The 27201-nt window shown below is 41.9% G+C and overlaps 1 protein-coding gene and 1 long non-coding RNA gene across 5 annotated transcripts in view; one reads left to right on the top strand and one right to left on the bottom strand.

Moving 5' to 3' along the window:
• The window catches only part of LOC124283788, a 46859-nt gene extending 19897 nt beyond the window's left edge, over positions 1-26962 (top strand). For 2 of the 4 annotated variants that reach the window (XM_046719814.1, XM_046719811.1), the window contains exons 2-8: positions 7842-7976; positions 11777-12024; positions 12720-12836; positions 13946-14585; positions 15647-15812; positions 23445-23866; positions 24968-26962. In XM_046719814.1, the coding sequence (XP_046575770.1) occupies positions 12768-12836; positions 13946-14585; positions 15647-15812; positions 23445-23866; positions 24968-25602 (1932 nt within the window). In that variant the 5' untranslated portion in view covers positions 7842-7976; positions 11777-12024; positions 12720-12767 and the 3' untranslated portion in view covers positions 25603-26962. Of the gene's footprint in view, positions 1-6880; positions 7003-7518; positions 7625-7841; positions 7977-11776; positions 12025-12719; positions 12837-13945; positions 14586-15646; positions 15813-23444; positions 23867-24967 lie in introns of those variants that run through there. The other 2 variants (XM_046719812.1, XM_046719813.1) reach the window with 2 other exon arrangements.
• LOC124283789 lies at positions 820-14255 on the bottom strand. The gene is made up of 3 exons (XR_006900404.1): positions 14245-14255; positions 11115-11118; positions 820-918 (listed from the first exon to the last, which is right to left on the bottom strand). It is a non-coding gene; the product is annotated as an uncharacterized LOC124283789 (long non-coding RNA).
• Positions 26963-27201: the final 239 nt, after the last annotated feature.

The raw sequence follows: 27201 nt of genomic DNA, 5'->3' as shown, positions 1-27201 counted from the left end.
TATTTAGCGGGCGCGCAATTTGGAACCAGAACTGGTTTTCTTGAATACACACTTGTCACCGGAAATCTGGTACCTGAAGAAAGCTGGGCCCCGTCTCGCATAACGCAACTTGGCGCGCGCAAAGGGAGCCAGGATCCTTTTAACCTGCTTGTACCGGAAGTAGCCCTCGCGAGACTTACAGGCCCCTTAAACACATATGCGGATCTAGCGAGGGGTTGGGTTGGGTTGGGGGTTAAGGTGTTGGGGGTTGGGTTGCAGGGTCGTGCACTCCCCGTTTTGTCCTGAAAGTTTGTTCAGTGTCCATCGAAACTCGGGTGAAAATGAAGTGTGCACCCCACCCCTTTCTCAATAATGTGCACCCCCCTCCTTTCTCAAAAAGCTGCATCCGCCCCTGAAACACACAGCAGTGCACACTCACGAACGCACAAGCACACGGTGGAGCATACGGATAGACTTGCGTCTCACCATGTTCGCATTTGACGTAAAAAATGGGGTAAATTGTTTAGGAATATTTATATACTCATGGAAATGACTGAGGGAACACATGAAAGTACAAGTGTTCCTTTATTTATTTCCAGAATTTCACTCACAGTGCAACACATACCTTGTGAAGAAACCTGGTAAAGGATAAAGGGAACACTTTGAGTACAGTCATGTGTTTGCCAAGACTTATGCGTTTGGATATCCATGAGTATATTAAGTGAATTATCCCAAATACAACTTCAGTTAATAAACGCAAATTGTTTTAAACGTGTGTTTGTTTGTGCTGCTATCGACTGTAATAACCCTGTATGGCTGATGAATCTGTTTTTTGTATAGAAGGGAGCGGTGGGGTAGGCCAATGGCTAAAGCGTTCTGTCGTCAGGCCAAAGACCGGGGTTCGATTCCCCACATGGGTACGATGTGTGAAGCCCATTTCTGGTGTCCCCAGCCGTGATATTGCTGGAATATTGCTAAAACTCTCAAACTCACATGGGCGTAGTTACCATTATAAAAAAAGCCTGGGCTTACACATGATTGTTGCTAAAAAGGTTGGGCAAGCCATCAATACTATCTAAATATAAAGCTTTGCAACCTATCGGTCTTACACGAAAAGATTGGCTTGCTACGCGCCTGACTCACTATGGTATATTAGTATCACCAGTGTATTTGAGTGAAAAATGGGTGATATTCCCCAATCTGGAGGGGTGGATCGTAGCCTCATGGTTAAAGCGTCCGCTCGTCAAGTTGAAGACGGGTTCGATTCCCCACATGGGTACAATGTATGAAGCCCATTCCTGGTGTCCCCCGCCGTGATATTGATGAAATATTACTAAAAGCGGCGCAAAACCATACTCACTCACTCACTGGAGCTCTTAATGCTCTATTAACAATGATGAAGGATTTGAATCACATTGCAAAGACGCCCAGTTGAGCAACCCGAGAAGAATCAGGTTATAATTGGTCTTCAATAACCCATGCATGTCATAACAGGCGACTAACGGGATCGGGTGGTCAGACTCGCTGACTTGGTTGACACATGTCATCGTATCTCAGTTGCATGGAACGATGCTCATAATGTTGATCACTGGATTGTATGGTCCAGACTCAATTAATTACAGACCGCCGCCATATACATGTAGCTAGAATATTGCTGAGTGCAGCGTTAAACAACCAACCAACCAACCAACCAGCCCAGTTGAGCCGTTCCTGATCCGTTTTAAACCCTCACGAATTCCGGTGCAATATTATTGTTAGTCGACTAAATGAGATTCAGATGCTTACGCTATGAACCTGACTATCACGAATGTAGCTGTGATATAGCTTACTGCGGCGTCAAACAATATTTATTCACTACTTGTCAGGAAATACAGATCTCTTACCGCACCTTGAATCACTCTTACAAACCCAACCGTCAACCATGTGTTTTGATTAACAGTAGATTATGTACACAGTAAATATGTGTTATCACAGGGTAAATAGCATTGTAAACAATGCGATGGGTCAAGGCAGTTAAACACTTAACCAGTCGTAAACACGCTCACCTGCTATATATTCTAGTAAAAACAATAGAAGCGTTTAACATAATGGTGAGGGACTTGTGTCTACACTGAAATATTTCTGTTGCATTACCACGTGTCACTATAAATGTTAGAGAAAATCCCGGCATCAAGAACGCTGTCTTTTTGTCTTTTACCATTTATACCATAAGTGCGCTGCAGACAAACCAACAACATGGCCGAATCTTGGATCCTAGCCTGGTAAAGGGACTCAACTCTATATGGCGACTGTCTGAGGCTTTCGTCAACAGGCAACCATATCTTTTTAGACTTATACGTACATACACTATATAATGTACTTAAAAAAAACCCATCGTATATGATCGGTCTCATATTGACAAACCTATTCAGGAGGCACGGGCGGCTCAATCATGTAGGCGTCACAACTGGTTGTTCAGAGTTACCATGATTCAATAATAACACATTTGTTATTACCTTATGTATCCCCTAAGTGGCTGACGTCGAGGATGTTTACCTTCCAGACACAGCTTACGCGTGAGAAATCCGTTCGACGTAAAACAAACTCGACAAGTCGTTCAAACTCGACCTCATTCGATAGATAACCATGTGCACTAGTGAGTCAAGGTCCATAATAAGAAGATGGCGATATACTTCAGGCCTTATGTATCAATATTTTTCTATATGAATAAGAATTAGACCCTTATGGTTGGGTAGACAGAGTGTGTGAGGAAGGTCACGGAAGACGTGAAAAGATGGTATTTGTTAATGCCCTGCCAGGCGCTCTGCATTAACAAGGAAGGGGTCAGTACACTATGACTATATGAGAGTATTCATGTTAATATGCCCTTTGTCTATAAAACACTTATTACATCGGACTAGTACAACCGACTCTACAAACACTAACGCGATGCGTAACTCTGTTTCTCTTACGTTATAACAGTGAGAAAACCCTTGATCGATATATTTGATTAACGTGTACAGCGTATGTATGTATTTACGTATCACTCAGCAATTTTCCAGCGTACGAAGAGATCTTATTGTTAAGGTGACCGTAACTCACATACATTAACACAGACTTACGATAGTCTCAGCGCTAACGTTGTTTGTACAGCGGCACCTGCGTAGATAACGGCCGTCGGGAAAAAATGAGTCTGGACCAGACAATCCAGTGACTGATATCATGAGCTATCAGTCAGTCAATCAAGTGGCATACCGACATAACAAATCAAATAATTCCATACGAATCACCATGGCAGTGGGGTAGCCTAATACTTTTTAAGAATTCTCTCGTCATGCTGTTCGATTGCTTACATGGGTACACTGGGTGACGCCCATTTCTGGTGTCCCTAGCCGTGATATTGCTGGAATATAAATATTGCTAAAACTAACTAACTCAGGCCCATACGAATCACCAGCAGCCTGCCACAACTGACATATGTCACCGACCTTGTCTGACTCGATGTAATTAGCCTGAATCAGGTGTGACGCCAACGACCGTTACTTTAACACGGTGGTGCATCTCATTCGGATTCATTTTCACGTTTATCTCCTGACCTTAGATCGTGAAGGTCGCTTGAGATAAGAAATCTGTTTGCTTATCTTCTCCGGGTCTAACTAACCTATGACTGATACAGGGCTTTAAATTAAGAAGCATGCACCCTCACCCCCGCACGAGAAGTGCATGACATCACAACAATGTTAAATGGTTGGTTAACATTTTGAGTATCGTCATTTGTGTAATCGCGTATTAAGCCCCGAGGTTAAAGCGTTCGCTCATGACACGATAGACCAAGTTTTGATTCACAATATGGGTACAAGATGTGAAGCCTATTTTGGTAAGGCTCGCCATGGGTGGAATAATTTGTAAAAGCCGCATAAAGCCACATTCACGCACACGCGTGTCAACTGGTTTCTCAATCAGAGATTTCCTTCTTTTTTTTGTCTTTTAAAAAATGAAGAAAATGACAAGCACGTTTTATTTTAAATCCTTTGGGTCAGGGTCATGGTTGTGGCAATACAATGTAATTGATTTAATGAAATGCACTTCTATTGTGTATTATGTGAGTGGATGAATTTAACGTCGTCTTTTGTACATTTATCAAGTTTATGTTTACGTGTTATGCAGGATTTTCAACATTTTTGCGATGATGTATCTTTACATAAATCATCATTATTTCATGTATATATGATACCCGTGAAGGTGCAGGATAGAATATTGATCTTCAGTAACCCATGCTTGTCGTAAGAGGTGACTAACGGGATCGGGTGGTCAGGCTCGTTGACTTCGTTGACACATTTCATCGTATCCCAATTGCGCAGATCGATGCTCATGATGTTGATCACTGGATTGCCTGGTCCAGACTCGACTGTGTTACAGACACCCGTCATATAGCTGGAATATTGCTGAGTGCGGCGTAAAACTAAACTCACTCACCTTTATGCGGGCGATTCCCCACGGAAACCATGTCTGATTCTCAAATCACTGGCGCTTGTATCAACATCAGCAGTGCACAAACCAGATTTAGATGCTCTTTCAATGTATTGATGACTGAAACAGTATATAACAAAATCCTAATCGATAAGTGTGTAAGGTTTACTATAACAGTTTATGGAAGACGAGTACACCTTTGTCTTAATGCGCCCATTTCGTCACCGTCTACGTTGTATATACACACGTGCGTATGTAATTATAAATATATAAAGTAATTAATTACACATATTTCATGCAATGAATTTTAAATAAAATGCTTAGACAATTTTAAAAATTCGTTTCCCCATTGCGCAGATCGATGCTCATGCTGTTGATCACTGGATTGTCTGGTCCAGACTCGATTACTTACAGACGGCCGCCATATCGCTGGAATATTGCTGGTTGCGGGGTAAAACTAAACTCACTCACTCACTCATGTGTGTATGATTCCCTCGGCTCCTCTCGTTCAGACAGAACGGACCGCCTCCTTGTTGTAGAGGTTAGAGCGTCCGCCCGGAATGCGGAAGGTCGCGGGTTCGATCCCCGACCCCGTCATACCAAAAGACGTTAAAATATGGTACTTGTTGGTCCCTGCCTGGCGCTCGGCATTAATGGGTACAACAAGAACTGGTCGGCTCGGAGTCAGTATAATGTGTCTGAATCGGGTATTCATGCTTCTCTGCGGCATGATATCTCAGTGGGCTAGCATTATAAAACCGGTTTAAGTCTGGGCTAGTACAAGCAGCCGCACATACACATACACACGCATGCACGTCGTCATATGAGCGAAATATTCTCAAACACGACGTTAAACCCAATTTCACCTCACCTCACCTCAGACAGAACGTCATTCAGCAAGGGCAGGACTCATTGTTCAAACTGTTTTTGTGAACATGGCACAAACTAAATTTAGTGGCAACCTAACCGGACTGTTGCCGGAAGAAGACTGCCCTTGTCATAAATGACGACTAAGAGGATCGGGTGGTCAGGCTTGCTGACTTGGTTGATGCATGTCATCGTACCCCAGTTACGTAGATCGACGGTCATGATGTCCACCACTGGTTTGTCTGATCCAGACTGACTGACTGAGTTTGGTTTTACGCCGCTTTTGGCAACATTCCAGCAACATCACGGCAGGGGACACCAGAAATGGTCTGATCCAGACGTGATTGTTTACAGATCACCGTCACATTGAAGGAATATTGTTGAGTGCAACACCAAACAAATCATATATTGTTTTTTGCTATTAAACACAGGTTAAGCATTCTTCACAAACGTGGGGCGGTGAGGTAGCTTAGTGGTTAAAGTGTTCGCTCGTCACGCCGAAGACCCGGATTCGATTCCCCACATGGGTACAATGTGTGAAGCCCATTTCTGGTGTTTCCCGCCGTGAAACTGCTGGAATATTGCTGAAAGCGGCTTAAAACTAAACTCACTCTCCACAAACGTCGGCCATGATGTTATATCTCCATGCGGTGGGATGTTGGACTGCCCGGTTTATAGTGACTGCAATATCAATACGCCACTGCATCTAGAGTTGTTGGGGCTGTGAGGTAGCGTAGTGTTTAAACTCTTCGTTTGTCACGCCGAAGACCCGGGTTCGATGTGTGAATCTTATTTCTGGTGTCCCCCCGCCGTGAGATTGCTGGAATATTGCTAAAAGCGGCGTTAAACCAAACTCACTCACTCTAGAGTTGTTACGGGGCGGTGGGGTAGCCTAGTGGTTAAAGCGTTCGCTCGTCATGCTGAAGTCCCGGGTTCGATTCTCCACATGGGTACAATGTGTGAAGCCCATTTCTGATGTCCCCCGCCATGATATTGCTGGAATATTGCTGAAAGCGGCGTTAAAGCAAACTCACACACTTTAGAGTTGTTACGTTGGCAGTGAAATAAGCACAGTGGCCTGTGAATGTAAGCTGTTCCGTGATTGCCAGATTCACACTCTCTGACGTCTATTGCAGCAGGCGAGCAGGTGGCGTTGACGCCACTCTGATATTACCCTAGTAAAGGTACTCTTACACAGACGGGACCGAGAGGGTAAGGGACAGAAATTCGGTCAGCCAGGAACACCCACACGCTCCCTCATATTTCCCACAAAACCTATCAGAAATGCTACTTGGAACTAACCCGCCCGTGCCTTTGTTATTTTATTTGCATGCTGCCTTGTTTTTTATTGAAGCGTTTTCTGTAGCAATGACGGCGTGAAGGGGCGCCTCAGGTGGAGATTGCTTCCCTGGCGTCTTGGGTTTCAGCACGAATGTTTCGCTGTAAGTGAATTCCACATTGGAAGGGAAAGAATGGAATTTCACTTGCGATAATAAAGTTTCTTTTGAACTTCGACCCAGATTTAGCATAAATGACGTCGGCCTTAGCGGAGACGATGTACCGCTAAGACTGGTAGCGTAATCACTGATACTAGAGTCCGACACTGTGAAGCGATGCACTGTTAGTCTGTTCAAGGACTATCTGCAGTATGTGCGTAACAGAGATTTATCAGGTTTCCGTTCCATTCCGCCTCCGTTTTTGAAAAAGGTAGGTTTTGTATAAATATGTTCCATAAAGGCGTTTCGGCGCTCACATAATCACAGTGTATATATTTTCTGCAGAGCTAACACACGTATTTTGACCGTGCATGCTGCTGTTATCGAAATCTGTGTTGATTTTGTTGAGGTTAGAAGTACGTAATGGACGCGTACATGCACGTCCAGATTACTTTGGAATGAGATATGAGATATCACGCTAAAACGAAAACGGATTCGTCTAAATTTGTTGACGTTATTCTTTGAAAAAGGAACACATGCAAGAGATATATGGCTACTTTATCGTCTTCGTTTTACAAATAGCTGAATTACACACGGATTTGATTATCACAAACCTAAATATAACACAGATAACTAAAAATTAGGCTACACCATTGAAATAGATGGGCAACATGCCTCTCACTCGACCCACACAGCTCTATGACCTTGGGATATGCACGCTGTCTCCGGTTTGTTTACGGTGTGTTATGTTTCGTGAAATGCAAAAATCATTTAATCTACATGTATTCCACCTCTCCAAATAAACAACTGCATGTGGAGTAACTGATGGCATTTCGATATGCATACTCTGGCGTGGATGTACTTCATGGAACAGTTGTAATTTCTGTAATGAGGTAGGAAGACAAATAGATGCATTATCCGGCTTTGCCCATCACATTATTAATCCTGTCACTTTCGTCATGCTTATTTCCACTGCGGCTGCTTTACTTCTGTTATCGGCGTGTTTATGTAAACATGTATTAATCATGTTGTTGGACCGGGATCATATTCCTCGCATGTTGTGAACACTTTTAAACTTTCATGATTTTCACAGTATTTGTCCATTTCTAGTTCCAGGAAGACGTAGGCATATGACGTCATGATTTCCTGTGTTTTCGTCATCGTGTTGTGCGCTGTCAATCTCGTCATGGGACAAGACGACATGACGTGTGGTTCGTTGGCGAACTCTACTAACACGACCAACGGGTGAGATATTTTTATTTCTGATTTAAATTTTTCTTAGCTTACTGCGGTTCAATATTTCGAACATTAGTGTGAAGCTACCAATAAAACACTTTCGGTTACTTTGTCATCAAATAATTCATTGTTCCAATCTACAAGATGTATAGGTACATAGGCTATACTTGTCGTACTATCAGTTCCGTCTCCCCTTTGTTCTATTTTTTGTGAGGGGCGAGGGATTAGAAGATTGGTTCAGAATCCGTTCGTCACACCGAAGGTCCGGGTGAGATTCTCACATACACTCTTTGAAAAAAGAGAAAAATAATACTAAGAAGAGATACCCTTAGGAGATCATGAAAATGTTGATTTGGTATATCAGTGAAAGTTTTTATACAAATGAAATAATTTTGATTGAACGATGTTAGTTCCATGTTCGTCAACTTGTATTGTCATAGTTTGACAATCACAACATCGCCATAGGTCGTCTTGAGGCGTGAGCGCCCCAGTCTGCAGTTGCACCCCATTTCAACCTACACAAGAGGTGTCAGTATACCCGCCTCAACTCAACTCAAGGTCGTTGGAGAAGTGGCTGACCAAAAGCCACCGCCCCTGCACCAGATCCTACATTCCTGTCTTTCATGTAATTCATCGACAAACCAGTGGCACCAAGTGGCCTGTTTTGAGGAGGGTATCGGAACATACTAATATCTGTATAGCGCCAATAGCCATCTCAGCTGCTCAAATGCGCTTTGTTTTCCCTCGATCATTGTATTTTCAATCTCAACTCCCTGGGGATCATACAACTCTTGCAGCCATTAGGCTGCACCAAGTTGTTATTGTGTCTTTCTCATCGTGACGACGTACCTATTCACAGCTGGGTGGACTGGGACACATAGTCACAGTACTTTGACCAAATTTACTGCACATTGCTGTACCCGCAACTTGGTGTTTGCACGTATTCATGTGGCCACCATCTGGTCATTTACCAACGGACTCGTGGGTTCTTTTAAGCGCACAGAGTTGTGTACTGTACTTTAGGGGTTGTGACAACACTGAAAGAATCTGCACACAAAGTTGATTCCGTGGTTTTTACACCCGGTCACAGGTGGGCTGGATCCCGGCACCTTTCAAAGCTCGCAACAGCCCGTCCACCACGCCTGAACAAACAGTCAGGAAACTTACAGGTTGGATTTAAATCCTGGAGTTCGGGTATTCAGACGATTGCTTCGTTAGCGATGGAACAACACCGTACAGGCATGGACTGGTTCACTGATGAATCACTATTACTTCAACACCAAGATGGATGAGCGTGTAACCGACGTTGAAATGAACGTTTTGCACCCCATTGTTCGGCTGTCGACAGACACCGATAGCGGAAGACTGATGGTGTGGGGAGCCATACCCTACACAAGGAGATGTGACTTGGTGGTGTGCAGGGGAACCTGACGGCAGATTGGTACATCGATCAAATAACTCACTGTCACCTTCTTTCGATTATCAAACCACAGAATGGGATATTTCAACATGACAACGATTTACCACACATCGTGTCACCGTTGATTTCCTTCATAACGTCCATTTTTTGCAATGGCCGGCCAGGACTCCGGATCAGAACCGGATAGAACATCTGTGAGATGCACTGGATGGACGTGTATCAACGCCAACATACGCCACAGACACTTCCACAACTGGCCAACGCTTTGCGGGAGGGAAAAAGAGTTCCAGAGGACAGAAATAAGATATATCCATTATTCAATCTGTGGCACGGATGTGTAGAGCAGTGATAACACCACAGAGTGTTACACGATGAACTGATCGGAGCGCCCCCTCGTGGACGTGCATGTTATGTGACAAGACAATCAGTATGCAGTTATATCCACAGAATATGTGATTATCACCGTGCTAAATTACAGCTTTTATCAATGAGAATAAATTGAACTAACTGTAATAGTTTCAAAGTCAGGATATGCTTTTAAGAGTTTATGTACAATGTAAAAGGTCCGTGTCTAGTGTTCCTCTGGTGTTGCTGGAATATAACTAAAACTGATTAAAAAACATCTCACTTCTCATAACCAATGATTATTTGAAAATACATAGTACGCAATATGAGAGCTTGAAATTCACATCTCCATAATTCAGAGCCAATTATCCAGATAGGTATATATGCATGTCAGAAATATATTCTTCGTCACCTGTCAAATATTGCACGTAGTAGACCTGGGTACCGTTATACGAAACCTTTACTACAGATGTTTTAAATCTATGGTAACAGTATGGGAGTTATGGTCATCTTGGCGCTAAGATCGTTTTGTACAACAACGGCACCCGCAAAGTACGGACTTGGACCTCCATACAATCAATCCTATATAAAGCTTAAGTCCAGAGGTACAGATAAGCTGCGTATCTGCGTAAATTACGCAAAACATTTATGTGAAAACTCAATTTCTATTCAGTCTATTGCGTACAAGTACATGAAGCCATGAATTTTTGTAAATACTCAATAAATGTGATCTTACATGCGTACACACAAAAATGTCAAATCTCAGCTTGCGTACCGGTGGATAGATAAAATAACTGAAGTATACTGAGAGGTTCTGTTTCAGGACATGAACTTGACAACTTGCAGTCTTTCTTATCGTTTCTCATATTACAGATCAAATATAAATAACAAAAATTAACTTTTAAACTTCACTATATTTTCAAATTCAATGGAAAATGGCAAAATACTCAATTGAGTTTGAGTGAGGTGAGTAACAATTTATTTGGTTACTCAAAGAGGTGAGGTGAGGTGAAATTGGGTTTAACGTCGTGCTTGAGAATATTTCGCTCATATGACGACGTGGTTACTCAAAGAAAGATTAGGATACCCACTTGAGATGAACACAAGTGAGTACATAACTCAATGACCCAAAACGTTATCTGTAGCTCTGTTAAGTCTATACTGGAAGCAGTGGTGTAAGGGTGACCCCTTGTCAGTATGTTGCCCATCCTACGTATAACCACGTTGGACGTCACCTTGTAATGTTGGTTGTCATATGACGCTATGCTTCCTAGACGGGTATCCATTAAAACAACGCTATCTTGTAATCCGTAGCATTTCTTTGACAGCTTGGTTTAATACAAGGAACTACCTCTCATACGCCCAATTTCCAGAAACGAAACTAAACTGGTGAACGTCCAAGACAAGCAAACAAATTCATACAACTTCTGGGCCCTTGATTGGATTCGAACCACGAACTTTCTGAAAGTCGTCCACATGACCAAAGAAATTAGCAAGCTGACAATGTATCGATGATTTTACCCTAATACAGATGCAAAACGTCCTTCCACTTGGAGACTTCCTTTCTCATCAAGCTGGCATACTGAATACTGTGTTGGGTAGCCTAATGGTGAAAGTGTTTGCTCGTCACACTGAAGACCCGAGTTCGAATCCCCACATGGGTACATTGTGTGAAATCCATTTCTGGTGTCCCCAGCCGTGATATTGCTGTAATACTGCTAAAACGACGTAAAATAATACTCGCTCACCATCACATTTACTGACTACTGTGTAAAACCTAATTCCCTCATCTTTGCCCCCCCTGTGAAGATTGGATTAGAATTGGTCTTCACCAACCCATGCTTGTCGTAAGAGGCGACTAACGGGATCGGGTGGTCAGGCTCGCTGACTTGGTTGACACATGTCATCGTATCCCAATTGCGCAGATCGATGCTCATGCTGTTGATCACTGGATTGTCTGGTCAGACTCGAGAGTTTACAGACCGTCGCCACAGAGCTGGAATAAAGCTAAACTCACTCACTCACTCACTCACTCATCCTTCAGGTCTCTGACCACCATCATGGCCAAACACGAGGCTGCACTGCTGCTGCTACTGGGGTTCGGGGGGTTCTCCATCCTCCTGGCTCTCCTCTACAACGCCATCAGAAAGTACGTCTTCCACGACGCCGATAACCTGGACACGACGTTCGATGCCGGTGGGAAAGTCAGCACAAGTTTGACTGCTGTCACCGTAGCATCGCAGCTTCTGTGGCCGGGGGGACTTGTTACAGAGCACCACCGTCGCCATCAAGGTAGGTCGTTGGGGAACACGTGTATGCTTGTCAGGCACCTTAGTTTGTTTGTTTGTTTGTTGTTTAACGCTGCACCCGTAATACCAGCTACTGTGTCCGTGTCTTCAGCAAACCATGTTTGTCGTAAGAGGCGACGAACGGCATCGGGTGGTCAGACTCGATGACTTGGTTGATGCATGTCATCGTACCCCATAGATGGATGCTCATGATGTTGATCACTGGATTGTCTGGCCCAGATTCGATTGTTTACAGACCGCCAAATAGCTGGAATGTTGCTGAGTGCGACATTTTACAACAAACAAAGAAACAAACAGCTTTAATGACAGGCATACGGTGCGATTTCTTAACTAACTGTGGAAGAAGAACACTAAGTGATGTCCATCCAAGACTTGTATGAATCCACCAGTACTGAGATTTGCTAGACCTTCATCATCAGCACGATGTGGCATTCGAAAACACGATCACTGGATTCTGACACGCCAAAGGGATGCAACTCGGGTCCAGAGAGGTACCTTAAATCATTACAGTGCCTTAGACATAACCATTTATGTACCTACTGCAACTTATCGCATAGTTGACACACGTATATTGCTATCTCATACAATACACGAATGAATGATAGCTTGTAACTGTAACTAATGTTCCATGATCAATGTGATCTTTGAGTCATTATAAGAACACGATCGTATTTACAGAATGGTATTGCTGGCACCTTCTGGTATTCCGTGGGTGCGGTCACCAACATGATCCTGTTTCCCGTACTCTCCGTCCACTTCAAGACAAGAGCTCCAGGAGCGAAAACATTCCTACAGGTAAACTACAGTTACATACAATACCCGCATACATATACAGCGAAACGTCTTTGTGAAGGAATATTCATAATAATAATACTTTTACAATTTTGACATCAGGAAAATTATCATAAGATGGCGATAAAGCACCGAGTAAACTGTGGTTGTAACGAACTGAAAGGAACCAGTAATTTTACTTCGTCATAGCAATATTTCGAATTCGTTACAGGTATTTCGACTAAAAATGACATTGTACTATAAGTGGCCGGCCGGGATCGATACAATAATCGTTCGTTATATTCGTCAGTTCGTTGTAAGCGTGTTCATTATAAACGTAGTTTACTTTACTCTTCAATGATCTTTATAGACGTTGATCTGACTGTCAGTTCCGTAGACTCAAATACTTAACGAAATGTGCAATAAGTGAGTGGGGTTAGTTTTACGCCGCTTTTAGCAATATTCCAGCAATATCACGGCGGGAGACACCAGAAATTGGCTTCACACATTGTACTCATGTGGGGAATCGAACCCAGGTCTTCAGCGCGACGAGCGAACGCTTTAACCATTAGGCTACCCCACCGCTCCCCTAATGTACAATAAGCTTCGAAAGAAGCGTGTTCGTTATAAACGAAGTTTATCGTCTTTAAGCGGCGGTCGCATCTTACGGACACGCACGTATCTGACCGTAGTGGGGGATGGACGTAGTAGACCGTAGCAGACCTCGTATTTGACCTTAGTAAAACGTAGTTAGACGTATTTAAGCGTAGTTCAACGTGGATAACCGTAGTTATGACCATACTTTGAACTTCAGCAAAACCATGATTTGACTGTGGTTAGACCCAAAAAAATTCAACATGTTCAAAATATCTCCACGGTTGGCTTGAATGCCAAGACTCTACTGTTACCGTAGTTTGAACGTGGTTGACCCTAGTTCTCCCTAGCAGACCGTAATTGACCCTACTGTACCGTTGTGTTGACCATGGTACACCGTGGTAACATGGCACTACGATCAAACTACGGTTTACTACGTTAATCACTACGGTCCGGTAGAACAACGTTCATGATGAACGTAAGAGTGACCGCGCCTTAAGATCAATATAATTATTGATTGTTCCATATTATGCTTTCAGATTATCTACGCTCGGTTCGGGAAACGAGCCCACATTGTGTATTGTTTCTTTGCCCTACTGACAAACTTCGTGGTGATGATCTGCCTGCTGGTGGCAGGTATCGCCACCTTACAGTCAATGATAAGTAACGCCTCTCCCGAATTTTGTGTTCTACTCATGGCAACCCTGTTTGGTAGCTACTCATTCGTGGGTGGCCTTGGAACGACATTCTACGTCTCCTACTTCAATGCCGTGCTCGTCTTCGTCATCCTTGTTGTCTTCATCATGAACATCTTCTACCTTGAGAATCCGGGCGACACAAAACTCCTTGGTAGCATGGACGCCATATTTAAACAGGTGTCGTGTCAAGAAGGGCCTGCAGGCAACGAGGGCAGGAGTTACCTAACTTTCTGGTCAGAAGGGGCTATCATCTGGGGCATCCAGGGCGTGTTTGCGACGTCATCCTTGACCTTTTGTGACCAGGCGTCTTGGCAAAGTCGTATTGCTGCCAAACCAGCGCAAGGCGTGCTGGGCTTCTTTGCTGCAACGTACATCTGGTTCGCCATCCCGTCTTCTATAGGAACAAGCACTGGACTCGCTTACCTCGCTCTCAGCTCATCAAACTCATCATTTGCCCTACCCACCTCAGTCATTGATGCAGGTACGCAGTATTCCTGAACAGGGTCGTTTTCTTGAAAATATCAGTAACAGCATCAACCCGTGAAAAAATATCAACAATGTATGTCCATGGTGGTATTGCATATGTAATAACTCCAGTGTTAAACCATGTATAGAAACAATAGTAGTGATATTCAATATACATGTACCTTTACCTGTGAATTGGTCTTCAGCAACCCATGCTTGTCGTAAGAGGTGACTAACGGGATCGCGTTGTCAGGCTCAATGACTTGGTTGACACATGTCATCGTATCCCTATTGCGTAGATCGATGCTCATGACGTTGATCACTGCATTGTCTGGTCCAGACACGTCTATTTACAGACCATCGCCATAGAGCTGGAATATTGCTGAGTGCGGCGTTAAACGACAAAGAAAAGAAACATTTTAAACATTTTTCTGTTTCTCGAAACCACTGACACCTCATGGTTAACGTATGCATGGAACGTCGACGGCAAAGAATGGTCACCGGAACAGATTCCATCGAGCATTAAAGGGCAACACTACTGTGACAGTTATATCTTGTTATAGATCTGTGATGACACCAGGGCTTTACGAAAAGAGTTAAGATGTCGTGCTGTATGGAAACACGAACGCTTTTCAACATATTGCTTTCCAATTCGAGAAGTTTATACCCATTATATCTCCTTTTAGGTAAAGTTGTGTGTTAAATATGTAATAAAGTTAACAGATTCATGCTTCCTTTTGGTTCTAGCACCTGCAATAATTGCTATTTTAATTTTTACAATGCATCACTAAAATCAAACGATTCTGTAACCCTTCTTATGAATTATGAGGAACTATTCTAAAAACAGTCGAGGAAATCTTGCATTTAGCTGGAATAGACATGTAATACCATAAAAGGATCGTTTGGTTCAACACAATTTAAAGCTTTCGGGCCATAACCCTTATCACTCTGGGAGGAAAAAAAGGATAAATCTCCTTCAAGTGCTTTGAATTATTACAGCTTTTATTCCCCTTCTCGAGATTCCATTCAATACTGTGTCGTCCGTCATTCTGGATCTAACCCTGTCCGTTGTTGTAGGTCTGGTGACGCCGTTTATTGCGGAGACGGCGCTAGGCTATGCAGGTGGAGTCATGGTGTTAACGATGCTGACGATGGCCTTGATGTCGACGGGGTCAGGGGAGGTGATGGCGGTGTCGTCGATCATCGTTTACGACATCTATCAGACACACATCAACCCCTACAGGTACAGTAGCGTGGAAAGATGCTGGGGGGAGAGGGGGGCGGAGGAGGTTTTATTTGAACGGGCTTGTGTGCAGTTTGTGCGAGGCTGAGGTCTGGGGCACGGTGAGGGTTCGGGCCATGTATCAGACGTTCAGGTATCGTTTTTCAGAATGTTTCTTGGAAGGTTTAGTTAGGGTTAGGGTTGGTTAACGTGAGCGCATATGAAAAGAGAGTTTGGGATATAACTATCAGTCTGATGTGGATCATGACATGTTCGGTTGGAGTTTCGGATGTCTTCTTGGGTTTGGGGCCCCAGTGAGTTGGGAGATTCCTGGGGAAATCTAGACTTGCTTCGTTTAGGGCTTTAGCATTGCAGGGAGGGCAAGGCATTAGGGAAAATAATGTGGTTCTAGGACTGTGAGACAGACTATGGCTGCGACTGGAGCTGTGGCTGTTGCTGTGGCTGTTGCTGTGGCTGTGGTTGTGGCTGTGTTTCAACGTGTGTCTGTGGCTGAGGCTGTGTTTCAAGCTGTGGCTGTGTTTCAATGTGTGTCTGCTGTGTCTGTGGCTGAGGCTGTGTTTCAAGCTGTGGCTGTGTTTCAATGTGTGTCTGTTGTGTCTGTGGCCGAGGCTGTGTTTCAAGATGTGGTTGTGGCTGAGGCTGTGTTTCAATGTGTGTCTGTTGTGTCTGTGGCTGAGGCTGTGTTTCAAGCTGTGGCTGTGGTTGTAGGGTGTGGCTGTGTTTCAAGGTGTACCTGTGGTTTATTTCAAGTTCTTGAGTATTGGTTTGTGATTGGTGTAAAAAGTAAGCGCTACAGTAAGAGGTCAAATGTTAATTTAGGAGTACTCGATATCACTCGATACCCTTGGTGTAACGTATGTTTATGTCATTAAATAACTGTAATTAAGCATAGCTTAAGACATCCACCGGCCCAGCATATCTGACTGCGAGTAAGTCTGGGATATCGTTCATAATCTATTTAAGGTGTTACAACCGAGAGAGATCTATCCTCTTGGGACTCACACCTGACGGAAGCGTTCATAAAATATTATATTAGTGACAATTCCGCCTGATATCGTTTAACTCTGTATAATACGAACAGTGTAGGCACACCCATATGTGGATGGATAGTGGGAGTGGATGTGGGTGAAAGTGGACGTGTAGAATATGGTGAGGTTGGATGTGTGCATGTGGCTGGGTTGAAATGAAGGGTTGTTGATGGAGATGGAGTTGGGTGTGGATGGATCAATGGGTTTGGTAGGGTATATATATGTTGGACTGTGTTTGGGTATAAATGTTGAGTTGTGTGTGGGAATAAATGTTGGGATGTGTGTGGGTATAAATGTTGGGATATGTGTGGGTATAAATGTTGGGATGTGTATGGGTATAAATGTTGGGATGTGTGTGGGTATAAATGTTGGGATATATGTGGGTATAAATGTTGGGATGTGTATGGGTATAAATGTTGGGATGTGTGTGGGTATAAATGTTGGGATGTATGTGAGTAGAAATGTTGGGATGTGTGTGAGTATAAATGTTGAGTTGTATGTGGGTATAAATGTTGGGTTGTATGTGGGTATAAATGTTGGGATGTATTTGGGTATAAATGTTGGCATGTATGTTGGTATAAATGTTGAGTTGTGGATGGGTATAAATGTTGGGATGTGTGTGAGTATAAATGTTGGGATGTATGTGGGTATAAATGTTGGGATGTATGTGAGTATAAATGTTGGGATGTATGTGGGTATAAATGCTGGGATATATGTGGGTATAAATGTTGAGTTGTATGTGAGTGTAAGTGTTTGGATGTGTGTGGGTATAAATGTTGGGATGTATGTGGGTATAAATGTTGGGATGTGTGTGGGTATAAATGTTGGGATGTGTGTGGGTATAAATGTTGGGATGTGTGTGGGTATAAATGTTGGGATGTATGTGGGTATAAATGTTGGGATGTATGTGGGTATAAATGTTGGGATGTATGTGGGTATAAATGTTGGGATGTATGTGGGTATAAATGTTGGGATGTGTGTATGTATATAAATATTGGGATGTATGTAGGTATAAATGTTGGGATGTATGTGGGTATAAATGTTGAGTTGTATGTGGGTATAAATGTTGGGATGTATGTGTGTATAAATGTTGGGATGTATGTGTGTATAAATGTTGGGATGTGTGTGGGTATAAATGTTGGGATGTGTGTGGGTATAAATGTTGGGATGTATGTGGGTATAAATGTTGGGATGTATGTGGGTATAAATGTTGGGATGTATGTGGGTATAAATGTTGGGATGTATGTTGGGATGTATATAAATGTTGGGTTGTATGTAGGTATAAATGTTGGGATGTATGTGGGTATAAATGTTGGGATGTATGTGGGTATAAATGTTGGGATGTATGTGGGTATAAATGTTGGGATAAATGTATGTGTGTATAAATGTTGGGATGTATGTGTGGTATAAATGTTGGGATGTATGTAATAAATGTTGGGATGTATGTGGGTATAAATGTTGGGATGTATGTGGGTATAAATGTTGGGATGTATAAATGTTAGGATGTGTGTGGGTATAAATGTTGGGATGTATGTGGGTATAAATGTTGTAGGTAAATATTGGATGTGGTATAAATGTTGGGATGTATAAATGTGTGTAGGTATAAATGTTGGGATGTGTGGGTAAAATGTTGGGATGTATGTGGATGTATATAAATGTTGGGATGTATGTGGGTATAAATGTTGGGATGTATGTGGGTATAAATGTTGGGATGTATGTGGGTATAAATGTTGGTGGGTATAAATGATGTATGTATGGATATAAATGTTGGGATGTATGTGTGGTGTGGGTATAAATGTTGGGATGTGTGTGGGTATAAATGTTGGGATGTGTGTGGGGTATAAATGTTGGGATGTGTGTGGGTATAAATGTTGTTGGGATGTATGTGGGTATAAATGTTGGGATGTATGTGGGTATAAATGTTGGGATGTATGTGAGGTATAAATGTTGGGATGTATGTGGGTATAAATGTTGGGATGTATGTGGGTATAAATGTTGGGATGTATGTGGGTATAAATGTTGGGATGTATGTGGGTATAAATGTTGAGTTATGGATGGGTATAAATGTTGGGATGTGTGTGGTATAAATGTTGGGATGTATGTGGGATATAAATGTTGGGATGTATGTGGGTATAAATGTTGGTATAAATGTTGGGATGTATGTGGGTATAAATGTTGGGATGTATGTGGGTATAAATGTTGGGAGTATGTATGTGTGGTATAAATGTTGGGATGTATGTGGGTATAAATGTTGGGATGTATGTGGGATGGTATATAAATGTTGGTTGTTGTATGTTGGGATGTATGGGTATAAATGTTGGGATGTATGTGTGAGTATAAATGTTGGGATGTATGTGGGTATAAATGTTGGGATGTATGTGATGTATATGTGGGTATAAAATGTTGGGATGTGTGTGTATGTGGGTATAAATGTTGGGATGTATGTGGGTATAAATGTTGGGATGTATGTGGGTATGTTGGGATGTGGGTATAAATGTTGGGATGTATGTGGGTATAAATGTTGGGATGTATGTGGGTATAAATGTTGGGATGTATGTGGGTATAAATGTTGGGATATAAATGTTGGGATGTATGTGGGTATAAATGTTGGGATGTATGTGGGTATAAATGTTGGGATGTATGTGGGTATAAATGTTGGGATGTATGTGGGTATAAATGTTGAGTTGTATGTGGGTATAAATATTGGGATGTATGTGGGTATAAATGTTGGGATGTATGTGGGTATAAATGTTGAGTTGTGGATGGGTATAAATGTTGGGATGTGTGTTGGTATAAATGTTGGGATGTATGTGGGTATAAATGTATGGATGTGTGTGGGTATAAATGTTGAGTTGTATGTTGGTGTAAATGTTGGGATGTATGTGGGTATAAATGTTGGGTTGTATGTGGGTATAAATGTTGAGTTGTGGATGGGTATAAATGTTGGGATGTGTGTTGGTATAAATGTTGGGATGTATGTGGGTATAAATGTATGGATGTGTGTGGGTATAAATGTTGAGTTGTATGTGGGTGTAAATGTTGGGATGTATGTGGGTATAAATGTTGGGATGTATGTGGGTATAAATGTTGGGATGTATGTGGGTATAAATGTTGGGATGTATGTGGGTATAAATGCTGGGATGTCTGTGAGTATAAATGTTGAGTTGTATGTGGGTATAAATGTTGGGATGTACTTTGGGATGTATGTGGGTATAAATGTTGGGATGTATGTGGGTATAAATGTATAAATGTTGTGGGTAGTTGTGTGTGTGGGTATAAATGTTGGGATGTATGTTGGGTATAAATGTTGTGATGTATGTGGGTTTAAATGTTGGGATGTATGTGGATATAAATATTGGAATGTGGGTTGGTATAAATGTTGGGATGTCAGTGGGTATAAATGTTCGATGTGTATGGGTATAAATGTTGGGATGTATGTGGGTATAAATGTTGGGATGTATGTGGGTATAAATGTTGGGATGTATATGAGTATAAATGTTGGGATGTATGTGGGTATAAATGTTGGGATGTGTGTGGGTATAAATGTTGAGTTGTGTGTGGGTATAAATGTTGGGATGTATGTGGGTATAAATGTTGGGATGTATGTGGGTATAAATGTTGGGATGTATGTGGGTATAAATGTTGGGATGTATGTGGGTATAAATGTTGGGATGTATGTGGGTATAAATGTTGGGATGTATGTTGGTATAAATGTTGGGATGTATGTGGGTATAAATGTTGGGATGTATGTGGGTATAAATGTTGGGATGTGTGTGGGTATAAATGTTGGGATGTGTGTGGGTATAAATGTTGGGATGTGTGTGGGTATAAATGTTGGGATGTATGTGGGTATAAATGTTGGGATGTATGTGGGTATAAATGTTGGGATGTATGTGAGTATAAATGTTGGGATGTGTGTGGGTATAAATGTTGGGATGTATGTGGGTATAAATGTTGGGATGTATGTGGGTATAAATGTGGGGAAATGTGGGGGTATAAATGTTGAGTTGTGAGGTGCATGTGGAAGGGGTTGTGTGTGGGATGTGATGTTGATAGTGATGTGATTTTCATTTAGTTTTAGAATTTTAGACCTGACAAGCTTGACTTGGAAATCAGCTATGTATTGAGGACATCACAGAGGTGAAGTATCTTATGCTGCTCATAAGTACTGAAGGTTGCATAGTCGTGTGCCATAGGACCCACGACGTGGATGGTCGAATCATGAAGTTCCGGCTTAGAATTGGTCTTCAGCAACCCATGCTGTATGATGCGATTTAACGGGATCGGGGAGTCAGGCTCGCTGAAAAGGTTGAGACATGCCATCGTAATACATATATACTTCTGCTGTATGGCTGGAATAATGATGATAGTGGCGTTATGCAGACAATCACCCGCTGGCATGCCCAATTCTGGAAGAGATCCGTTATGAAATCAAATTGGGAGAATAAGTGTTGAGTTCTTCGGTAGTGACACATTCCACCTGCTACGTAGTGAGGCTATGTTGCTCGAGGCTTTGATGGAATATTTTGTACGTTTAAATGGGAATTTGTGAATTTAGTATCTGAAAATCAATAACTGCTGGGTTTAAATTTATGTATTTTAAGCACGTCAGGCTGGGAGGCTGGGGAGGTGGAGCAAATGGTGGTGACCATTTTCGGACATAGCTTTGGGCAGGATGGATATGAAATCTTGTTGCTCATAATGCGGTCTGAAAATAATTGAGTCTGGATCAGACAATCCAGTGAAGGACATCGTGAGCATCGATCTTCGCAGTTGGGATACGATGACATGTGTCAACCAAATCAGAAAGCATGACCACCCAATCCCATGACTTGCATTTTACTAGAAACTTTGGTTATTGAAAACCAGTTCCAACCCTGATCTTCACGGGCACACAAGTCTTGAAATAGGAATCTAGAAATTTATATATTTCTTCAACGTGTTTTTCAAGATACATAAAGATGATGCTTATGCTCAACAAAACAAATAACAACAACATAACCAATAATAATAATAATAACAACAACAACAACAACAACAACAACAACAACAACAGCAGCAGCAGCAGCAACAACAATCACTTGCTTGTGAAGATAACAACAAAAAGGATTACCCCTTTCATCATTGTTATCATAAGTAACTTTTGCTAATACTGTTAGTACAGCTATATTGCACTGGTCCAAAAGGTACTGTTTCTCGTATTGTGAAAAGTACAATATATGTCTGGCATGGGTGAAGCGGGATCGAACTCTTGATCATAAGTTCCTGGCGTCTAATGCACCGCTATAGACAACAAGTCTAAAACGCAAAAGGCATGCTTCACCTTATTGCCTCTGGGCCATTCTTGACATAAGATGATGATGGTCAGAATTACCGTCATGAATATTTGAAAATTACATATGCGGAATCGGCTCAGTAATGCAACCCCCCCCCCCCCAAAAAAAACAACAAAAAAACCCCATGTTTTCAGTTTGACTGCAATGGTGACCACGTTTAAAACCGGATCTAAATGATATCTAAGAATATGCTTTTGCACATTAAATACTGGTCGTAGTGCATAACCTGGACGCACAGAAAGTTCTAACGACTCAAACACGTTTTAGTTGTATCCACAAATAGAAAACATTGATCCGCGGCTATTGACATTTTCCAAATCAATTGTTTTTTACGAATGATAAATCATTTTGTACGCCGATGATTGTTTTTAACCAACACAATAATGTTAGGCACGCTGCGGTTGTGTCCCTTAAGTGGGTCAGCGAACTCGCCAGTAAATTAATTCAGTGTTCACCTCTACCTACTAACCAAATTCATACGGATGCGAGCAGACTCCGGTAATGAAGGTAATATATGACTTGTGTCATTAAGTATCCGTGCTCTGGGTTACTGTCCCATGACTAGTTAGAGACCTTTGGTCATTATTTGGCTGGCGAGTGTCCAGTCTCTGTGAATCTGACCAGCTGCTAAGTGTTGTTACAGTGGGCCCTAATAGGATGGGCATCAGCTGGCGAGACAGCGAGGCTGTTTAGGGGCGAGATGAGGCTTGGCCAAGCATTCCAACCTTACAATACAAGGCGCCATCTCAACCTTACGTGCTTTGTTTAGTCAAACAGTCGTATTGTTCTCATAATATACAGTCTTGGAAACGTAAGGACTGTAAACACGATTTTTTGCCACCCTGAGACTGGTTTTGGTTTGTCTTGAAGTGTTCCTCCTGATTGTACACAGCGTAGAACGAGAACGAGTGAGCGAGTGAATGAGTGAGTGAGTGTGTTTTGGGATGGTTCGGACATTCCATCGACACCCTACATAATAATTGAAAAAAAAAGTGTTCAAAGTTGTATTAATTCCCGCTCACTCACACACTCACTCATTCACTTTTATATACATATAAAAATAAATAAAGAGGAGTCCATGACTATGTCGTAGGCCTATGAACGTATCTGGAACTCATATCCAGAATAGTCGGTTCCTGGCACGACAAAGGGGCGCAACTCTACATAACACGTAACTAATGACCCTAACTACTGGCGTATTAGTGATATTTGCTGTGAAGTTAAACAAATGTTTTGACTCCCACATCATTTGTTTGTTTGTTTTTCAGAAAAGGACATACGAAAAGAAACTGCCTCTTATGTGGCAAAACGAAGCCTGCACTCAAAAATGCCACCACTGACAAAGACGAGCTGGCTTCATACTGCGAGTGCACTCCAGCCTCGGACTGTCGTGACTGTGCACGTGACCAGAAGAACAATATCGAGAAGAAAAACCTTGGAGGTCAAAAGTTGTTCCAGTGTGGTCAGCATGGTCAGTTCCGGAGGTACCAAGAGTCTCTGGTACAGTTCAAAAGCTGGTGCATCCTGTGGGTGACCCTGGGAATTATCCCCCTTGGACTGCTTGTGAACGTGGCCGGGATCGACCTCAACTGGATCATGATGGTGGGGTTCATCATCACCACGCCCTGCTTCCCGGGGGCCGTGCTCAGCATCGTGTGGCTGAAGACGTCGGCCATAGGAGCAACTGCTGGTGGGTAGGGGTGGTCGTCGTAGTTGTGGATGTATTAGCTCCCGTCGTAGTTGTTGTAGTAGCAATATTGTAGTCGTTGCTGTAGTAGCAATGGTATTCTTTGTTGTAGTGGTAGTAGGAGACTACGTTAATTTGGTTCAACGCCAAATACTAAAGCATTGCAGTTATGTCACTGCGTATCATCATATGTGAGATGAAAGCCTAAACTGATGTAAGTGAAGGTCGAATTTTTAAATGTTAAAAAACGACTTCTTAAACAAATATACGTTTTGCTTCGTATTCCGAATATGGCTCACGCCATGTTATTCGTTGCATGTAAGGCCACATAAAATACATTTCCTGTTTCTCTTAACTTTCTATAAAAAAATGGGCGGATTATATTTTTATTTTTTAATATTTTTTTTCCTGATTTTCTATGCAATGTTAGTCGAAAATTTGGAATGCCGGAAGCTGAGACGGATTTCGGAAGTCTGCCGGCTTTAAACACGCAAATTTACCGGTGCAAAAAAAAATATTAAAAAAATGGTTAGGGTCGGGCCATATGTTAGGGTCGGCGGTTATGAGAAACAAGAAATTATTTTTATATGGCCTAAGAATCGAAGAGTAGTGTGAGGGGTTTGATTGGACGCCGCTTTGCACAAAATCACAGGCATCTCAGGGCGTGTCGGTTTCTCGTGGTGGAAAGTGGTGCATGTGAAACTATAATCTATTTTGTAAATCTTAAGCACTGTTGAGAAACGAATTTTTGAAAGTAAATGCAGATACGCATGTACATCCAGATGTGGTGACCATGGTCCGCCCGAGGGTGTGTGACTATCAGTGGTCACCACAGCCACGCGACAAAAGCCCACTCCTTTACTCGCAGAAATTTGTGTCCAACTTAAATATAAACAAACAATAAACAAACATAAAAGAACCATACCACGCTCATTCTCTACCCAGACAGATGTATTTATTAAATCACGAGGTAGTAGAGTATCTTTAAATTTTCTAAACATATTTACGAAATGCTAAATTGAGTGCTGATTGTAGGTTCACCATTGTCCTGAGGTTCGCCATTGTAGCTATTTTTATAAGAGCTCGTGTTTTTCTTCACTGCAGGTGTCCTTTCCGGTTTGGCTGGAGGTCTCATATCGCTCTTTTCTGTCGCATCCACCTTCGACGGCGGCCTCAGCAACTTCCTCGTCAACACGTCTCAGAACTACTCCGTCGTGGCCGGATCCAGCGCCAGCTTTCTTGTGTCACTTCTCGTCACCATTGTACTATCTCTCTTCACGCACAAGATCTCGGACGAGACGGACGAGATGACAGAGTGGGAGAAATTACGTGACATAGACAATCCTCTAAATCCATGGGGAGAACTGTTTAAGGAGGACTTCCCATCTCTCGAGGGAGCAAGGCCTACAGTCAAACAACTAGACTCTGTTTTCAGGAAGGCCAAATTGACGGCCTATGTTGGAGGAGCTGTGAGTTTGACATTGTTTATTGTCATCCTGCCAAGTGTCATGGCGGCGCTTCATGTGCTGACGTCATCACAGTTCCGCGCTTACTTAATGACTTTGCAGATTTGGTGTTTCCTTATGGCTGCGGTTGTAGTTGTAGTCGCGCCCTTGGAAGAAGTCATGTTGATTGTTAAACACATACGCGGCAGGGAAAAAACTGAAAATAAATCTTTAATAAACGGCGGAAACAGGAAACCTGAGGGCAATGAAGTAAGGGAGACAACCCTGCTCTGATTATATGGACATTGTAATGCATAGGTAGTATCTGTCTTTGGGTGTCTGTTAAATTGATCATTCAACGTATATTGTTATGACTGTGTACAAACGATTGCTGCTTGGCAATGCACAATCATATTTACATAAATATACATCAGTCAGATGGTAGTAGGACTTCCTTTTGACGAAGATATCATATTTGTATACTACACACCATTTGTTAAGGTATCCAGAATGAGAAACGTTTAGGATGCTTGGTCAGTTATGAAGTTATTTGATATAAGAGTAATGCTATTTTTCAGGGCATTATCATTTGCAGAAGCCCGAGGTCTTCCAAAAGACCGAGGGCTTCTGCAAATGATAATGCCCTAAAAAATAGCATTACCGTTATTATTGCTAAAATACATGGAATTTGTGTTGAAAAGAAAAAGGAAACAATGAAGGAATTTTAAGTTTACTCAAAACCAACTTCTGACGGGGTTGAAATTATGCATATTTCAATGAACATTCATAAAGATAACTCGACTTTAAGGTCGTGAATTATAATCAGTACGCTCTCATTTAGGATGTTTGCGTGTTTCTTGGAAAAATCAAAGACTTCGCTCCATATGTATGCAGCTGACAGGAATGGCGCCAAACGAAATTGCCAATGAGACTTAAAATGGTCAACGAAACACAAAAACATCGTTTGTGAAGACGTTACTTACAGCAGGTCAACACTCATGACCTCATGTCAACAAGACATCCAAAATGGCTATTACCCTTATATTATACACCAGTTAAGGAAGTTATGCACCAGTGAAGCTCCATGTGTTGCTGATTGCTGATTGCTTCTGGTCGCCATTATATAGGGTACCAAGAAGCAGAGGAACCATTGAAAGGGTAGTCACATATCTATTGTCACAGAATAGTTAGAAAAAAGGTCACGACATAATCAACTCCTTTTCTACAGACGTATGTCACTGTGGGAAAAAATAAAATACATGTTGCGATTTATATGGGTGAAATTTCTAATATATTTTGAGCGGTATATTTGAGGTTAAAATACAGGCATACAGAAGTGGGTTCTTCCAGTTTCACGATGTACCGATGTCTCGATCTGTCACTGTTATCGGATGTCATGCTTACACTGAGCGATTTTTCGTTGTTGTTTTCCTTAAGATTCAAATGGACCTTTTGTCCGAAATCAAATACTTATATCAACTTTATGTTAGTAAGTTTTGTAAGATGGCGCAAGATTGTATATCGTTATGTTTTCATATAAATCCACTTTTGTTACACTTCAGACATGATCCTATGATAAACGCAGTTATTATTAAACTACGATTTATCATTTTCTATGTTTTCATGATTTAATTAAAATTTTAAATACATTTGCTATGTTCGCATTTGATTGATACTGTTTTTATTCTGTATTACAATATTAGTTATACCTTCAAGGTGAAAAACAGATCATATGCCAGCGGAAAAAGAAACTATGCTTTATTAAAAGCAATTCTGATATTAAATTATGCATCTTTCAATGAACATTCATAAAGATAACTCGACTTTAAGGTCGTGAATTATAATCAGTACGCGCTCAATTAGGATGTTTGCATGTTTCTTGGAAAAATCAAA

The sequence above is a fragment of the Haliotis rubra genome, unplaced genomic scaffold, assembly GCF_003918875.1.
Source record: "Haliotis rubra isolate DU_JTF1 unplaced genomic scaffold, ASM391887v1 Scf321, whole genome shotgun sequence".
Classification (NCBI taxonomy): Eukaryota; Metazoa; Mollusca; class Gastropoda; order Lepetellida; family Haliotidae; genus Haliotis; species Haliotis rubra.
This window is presented reverse-complemented; position numbering and strand designations above follow the sequence as displayed.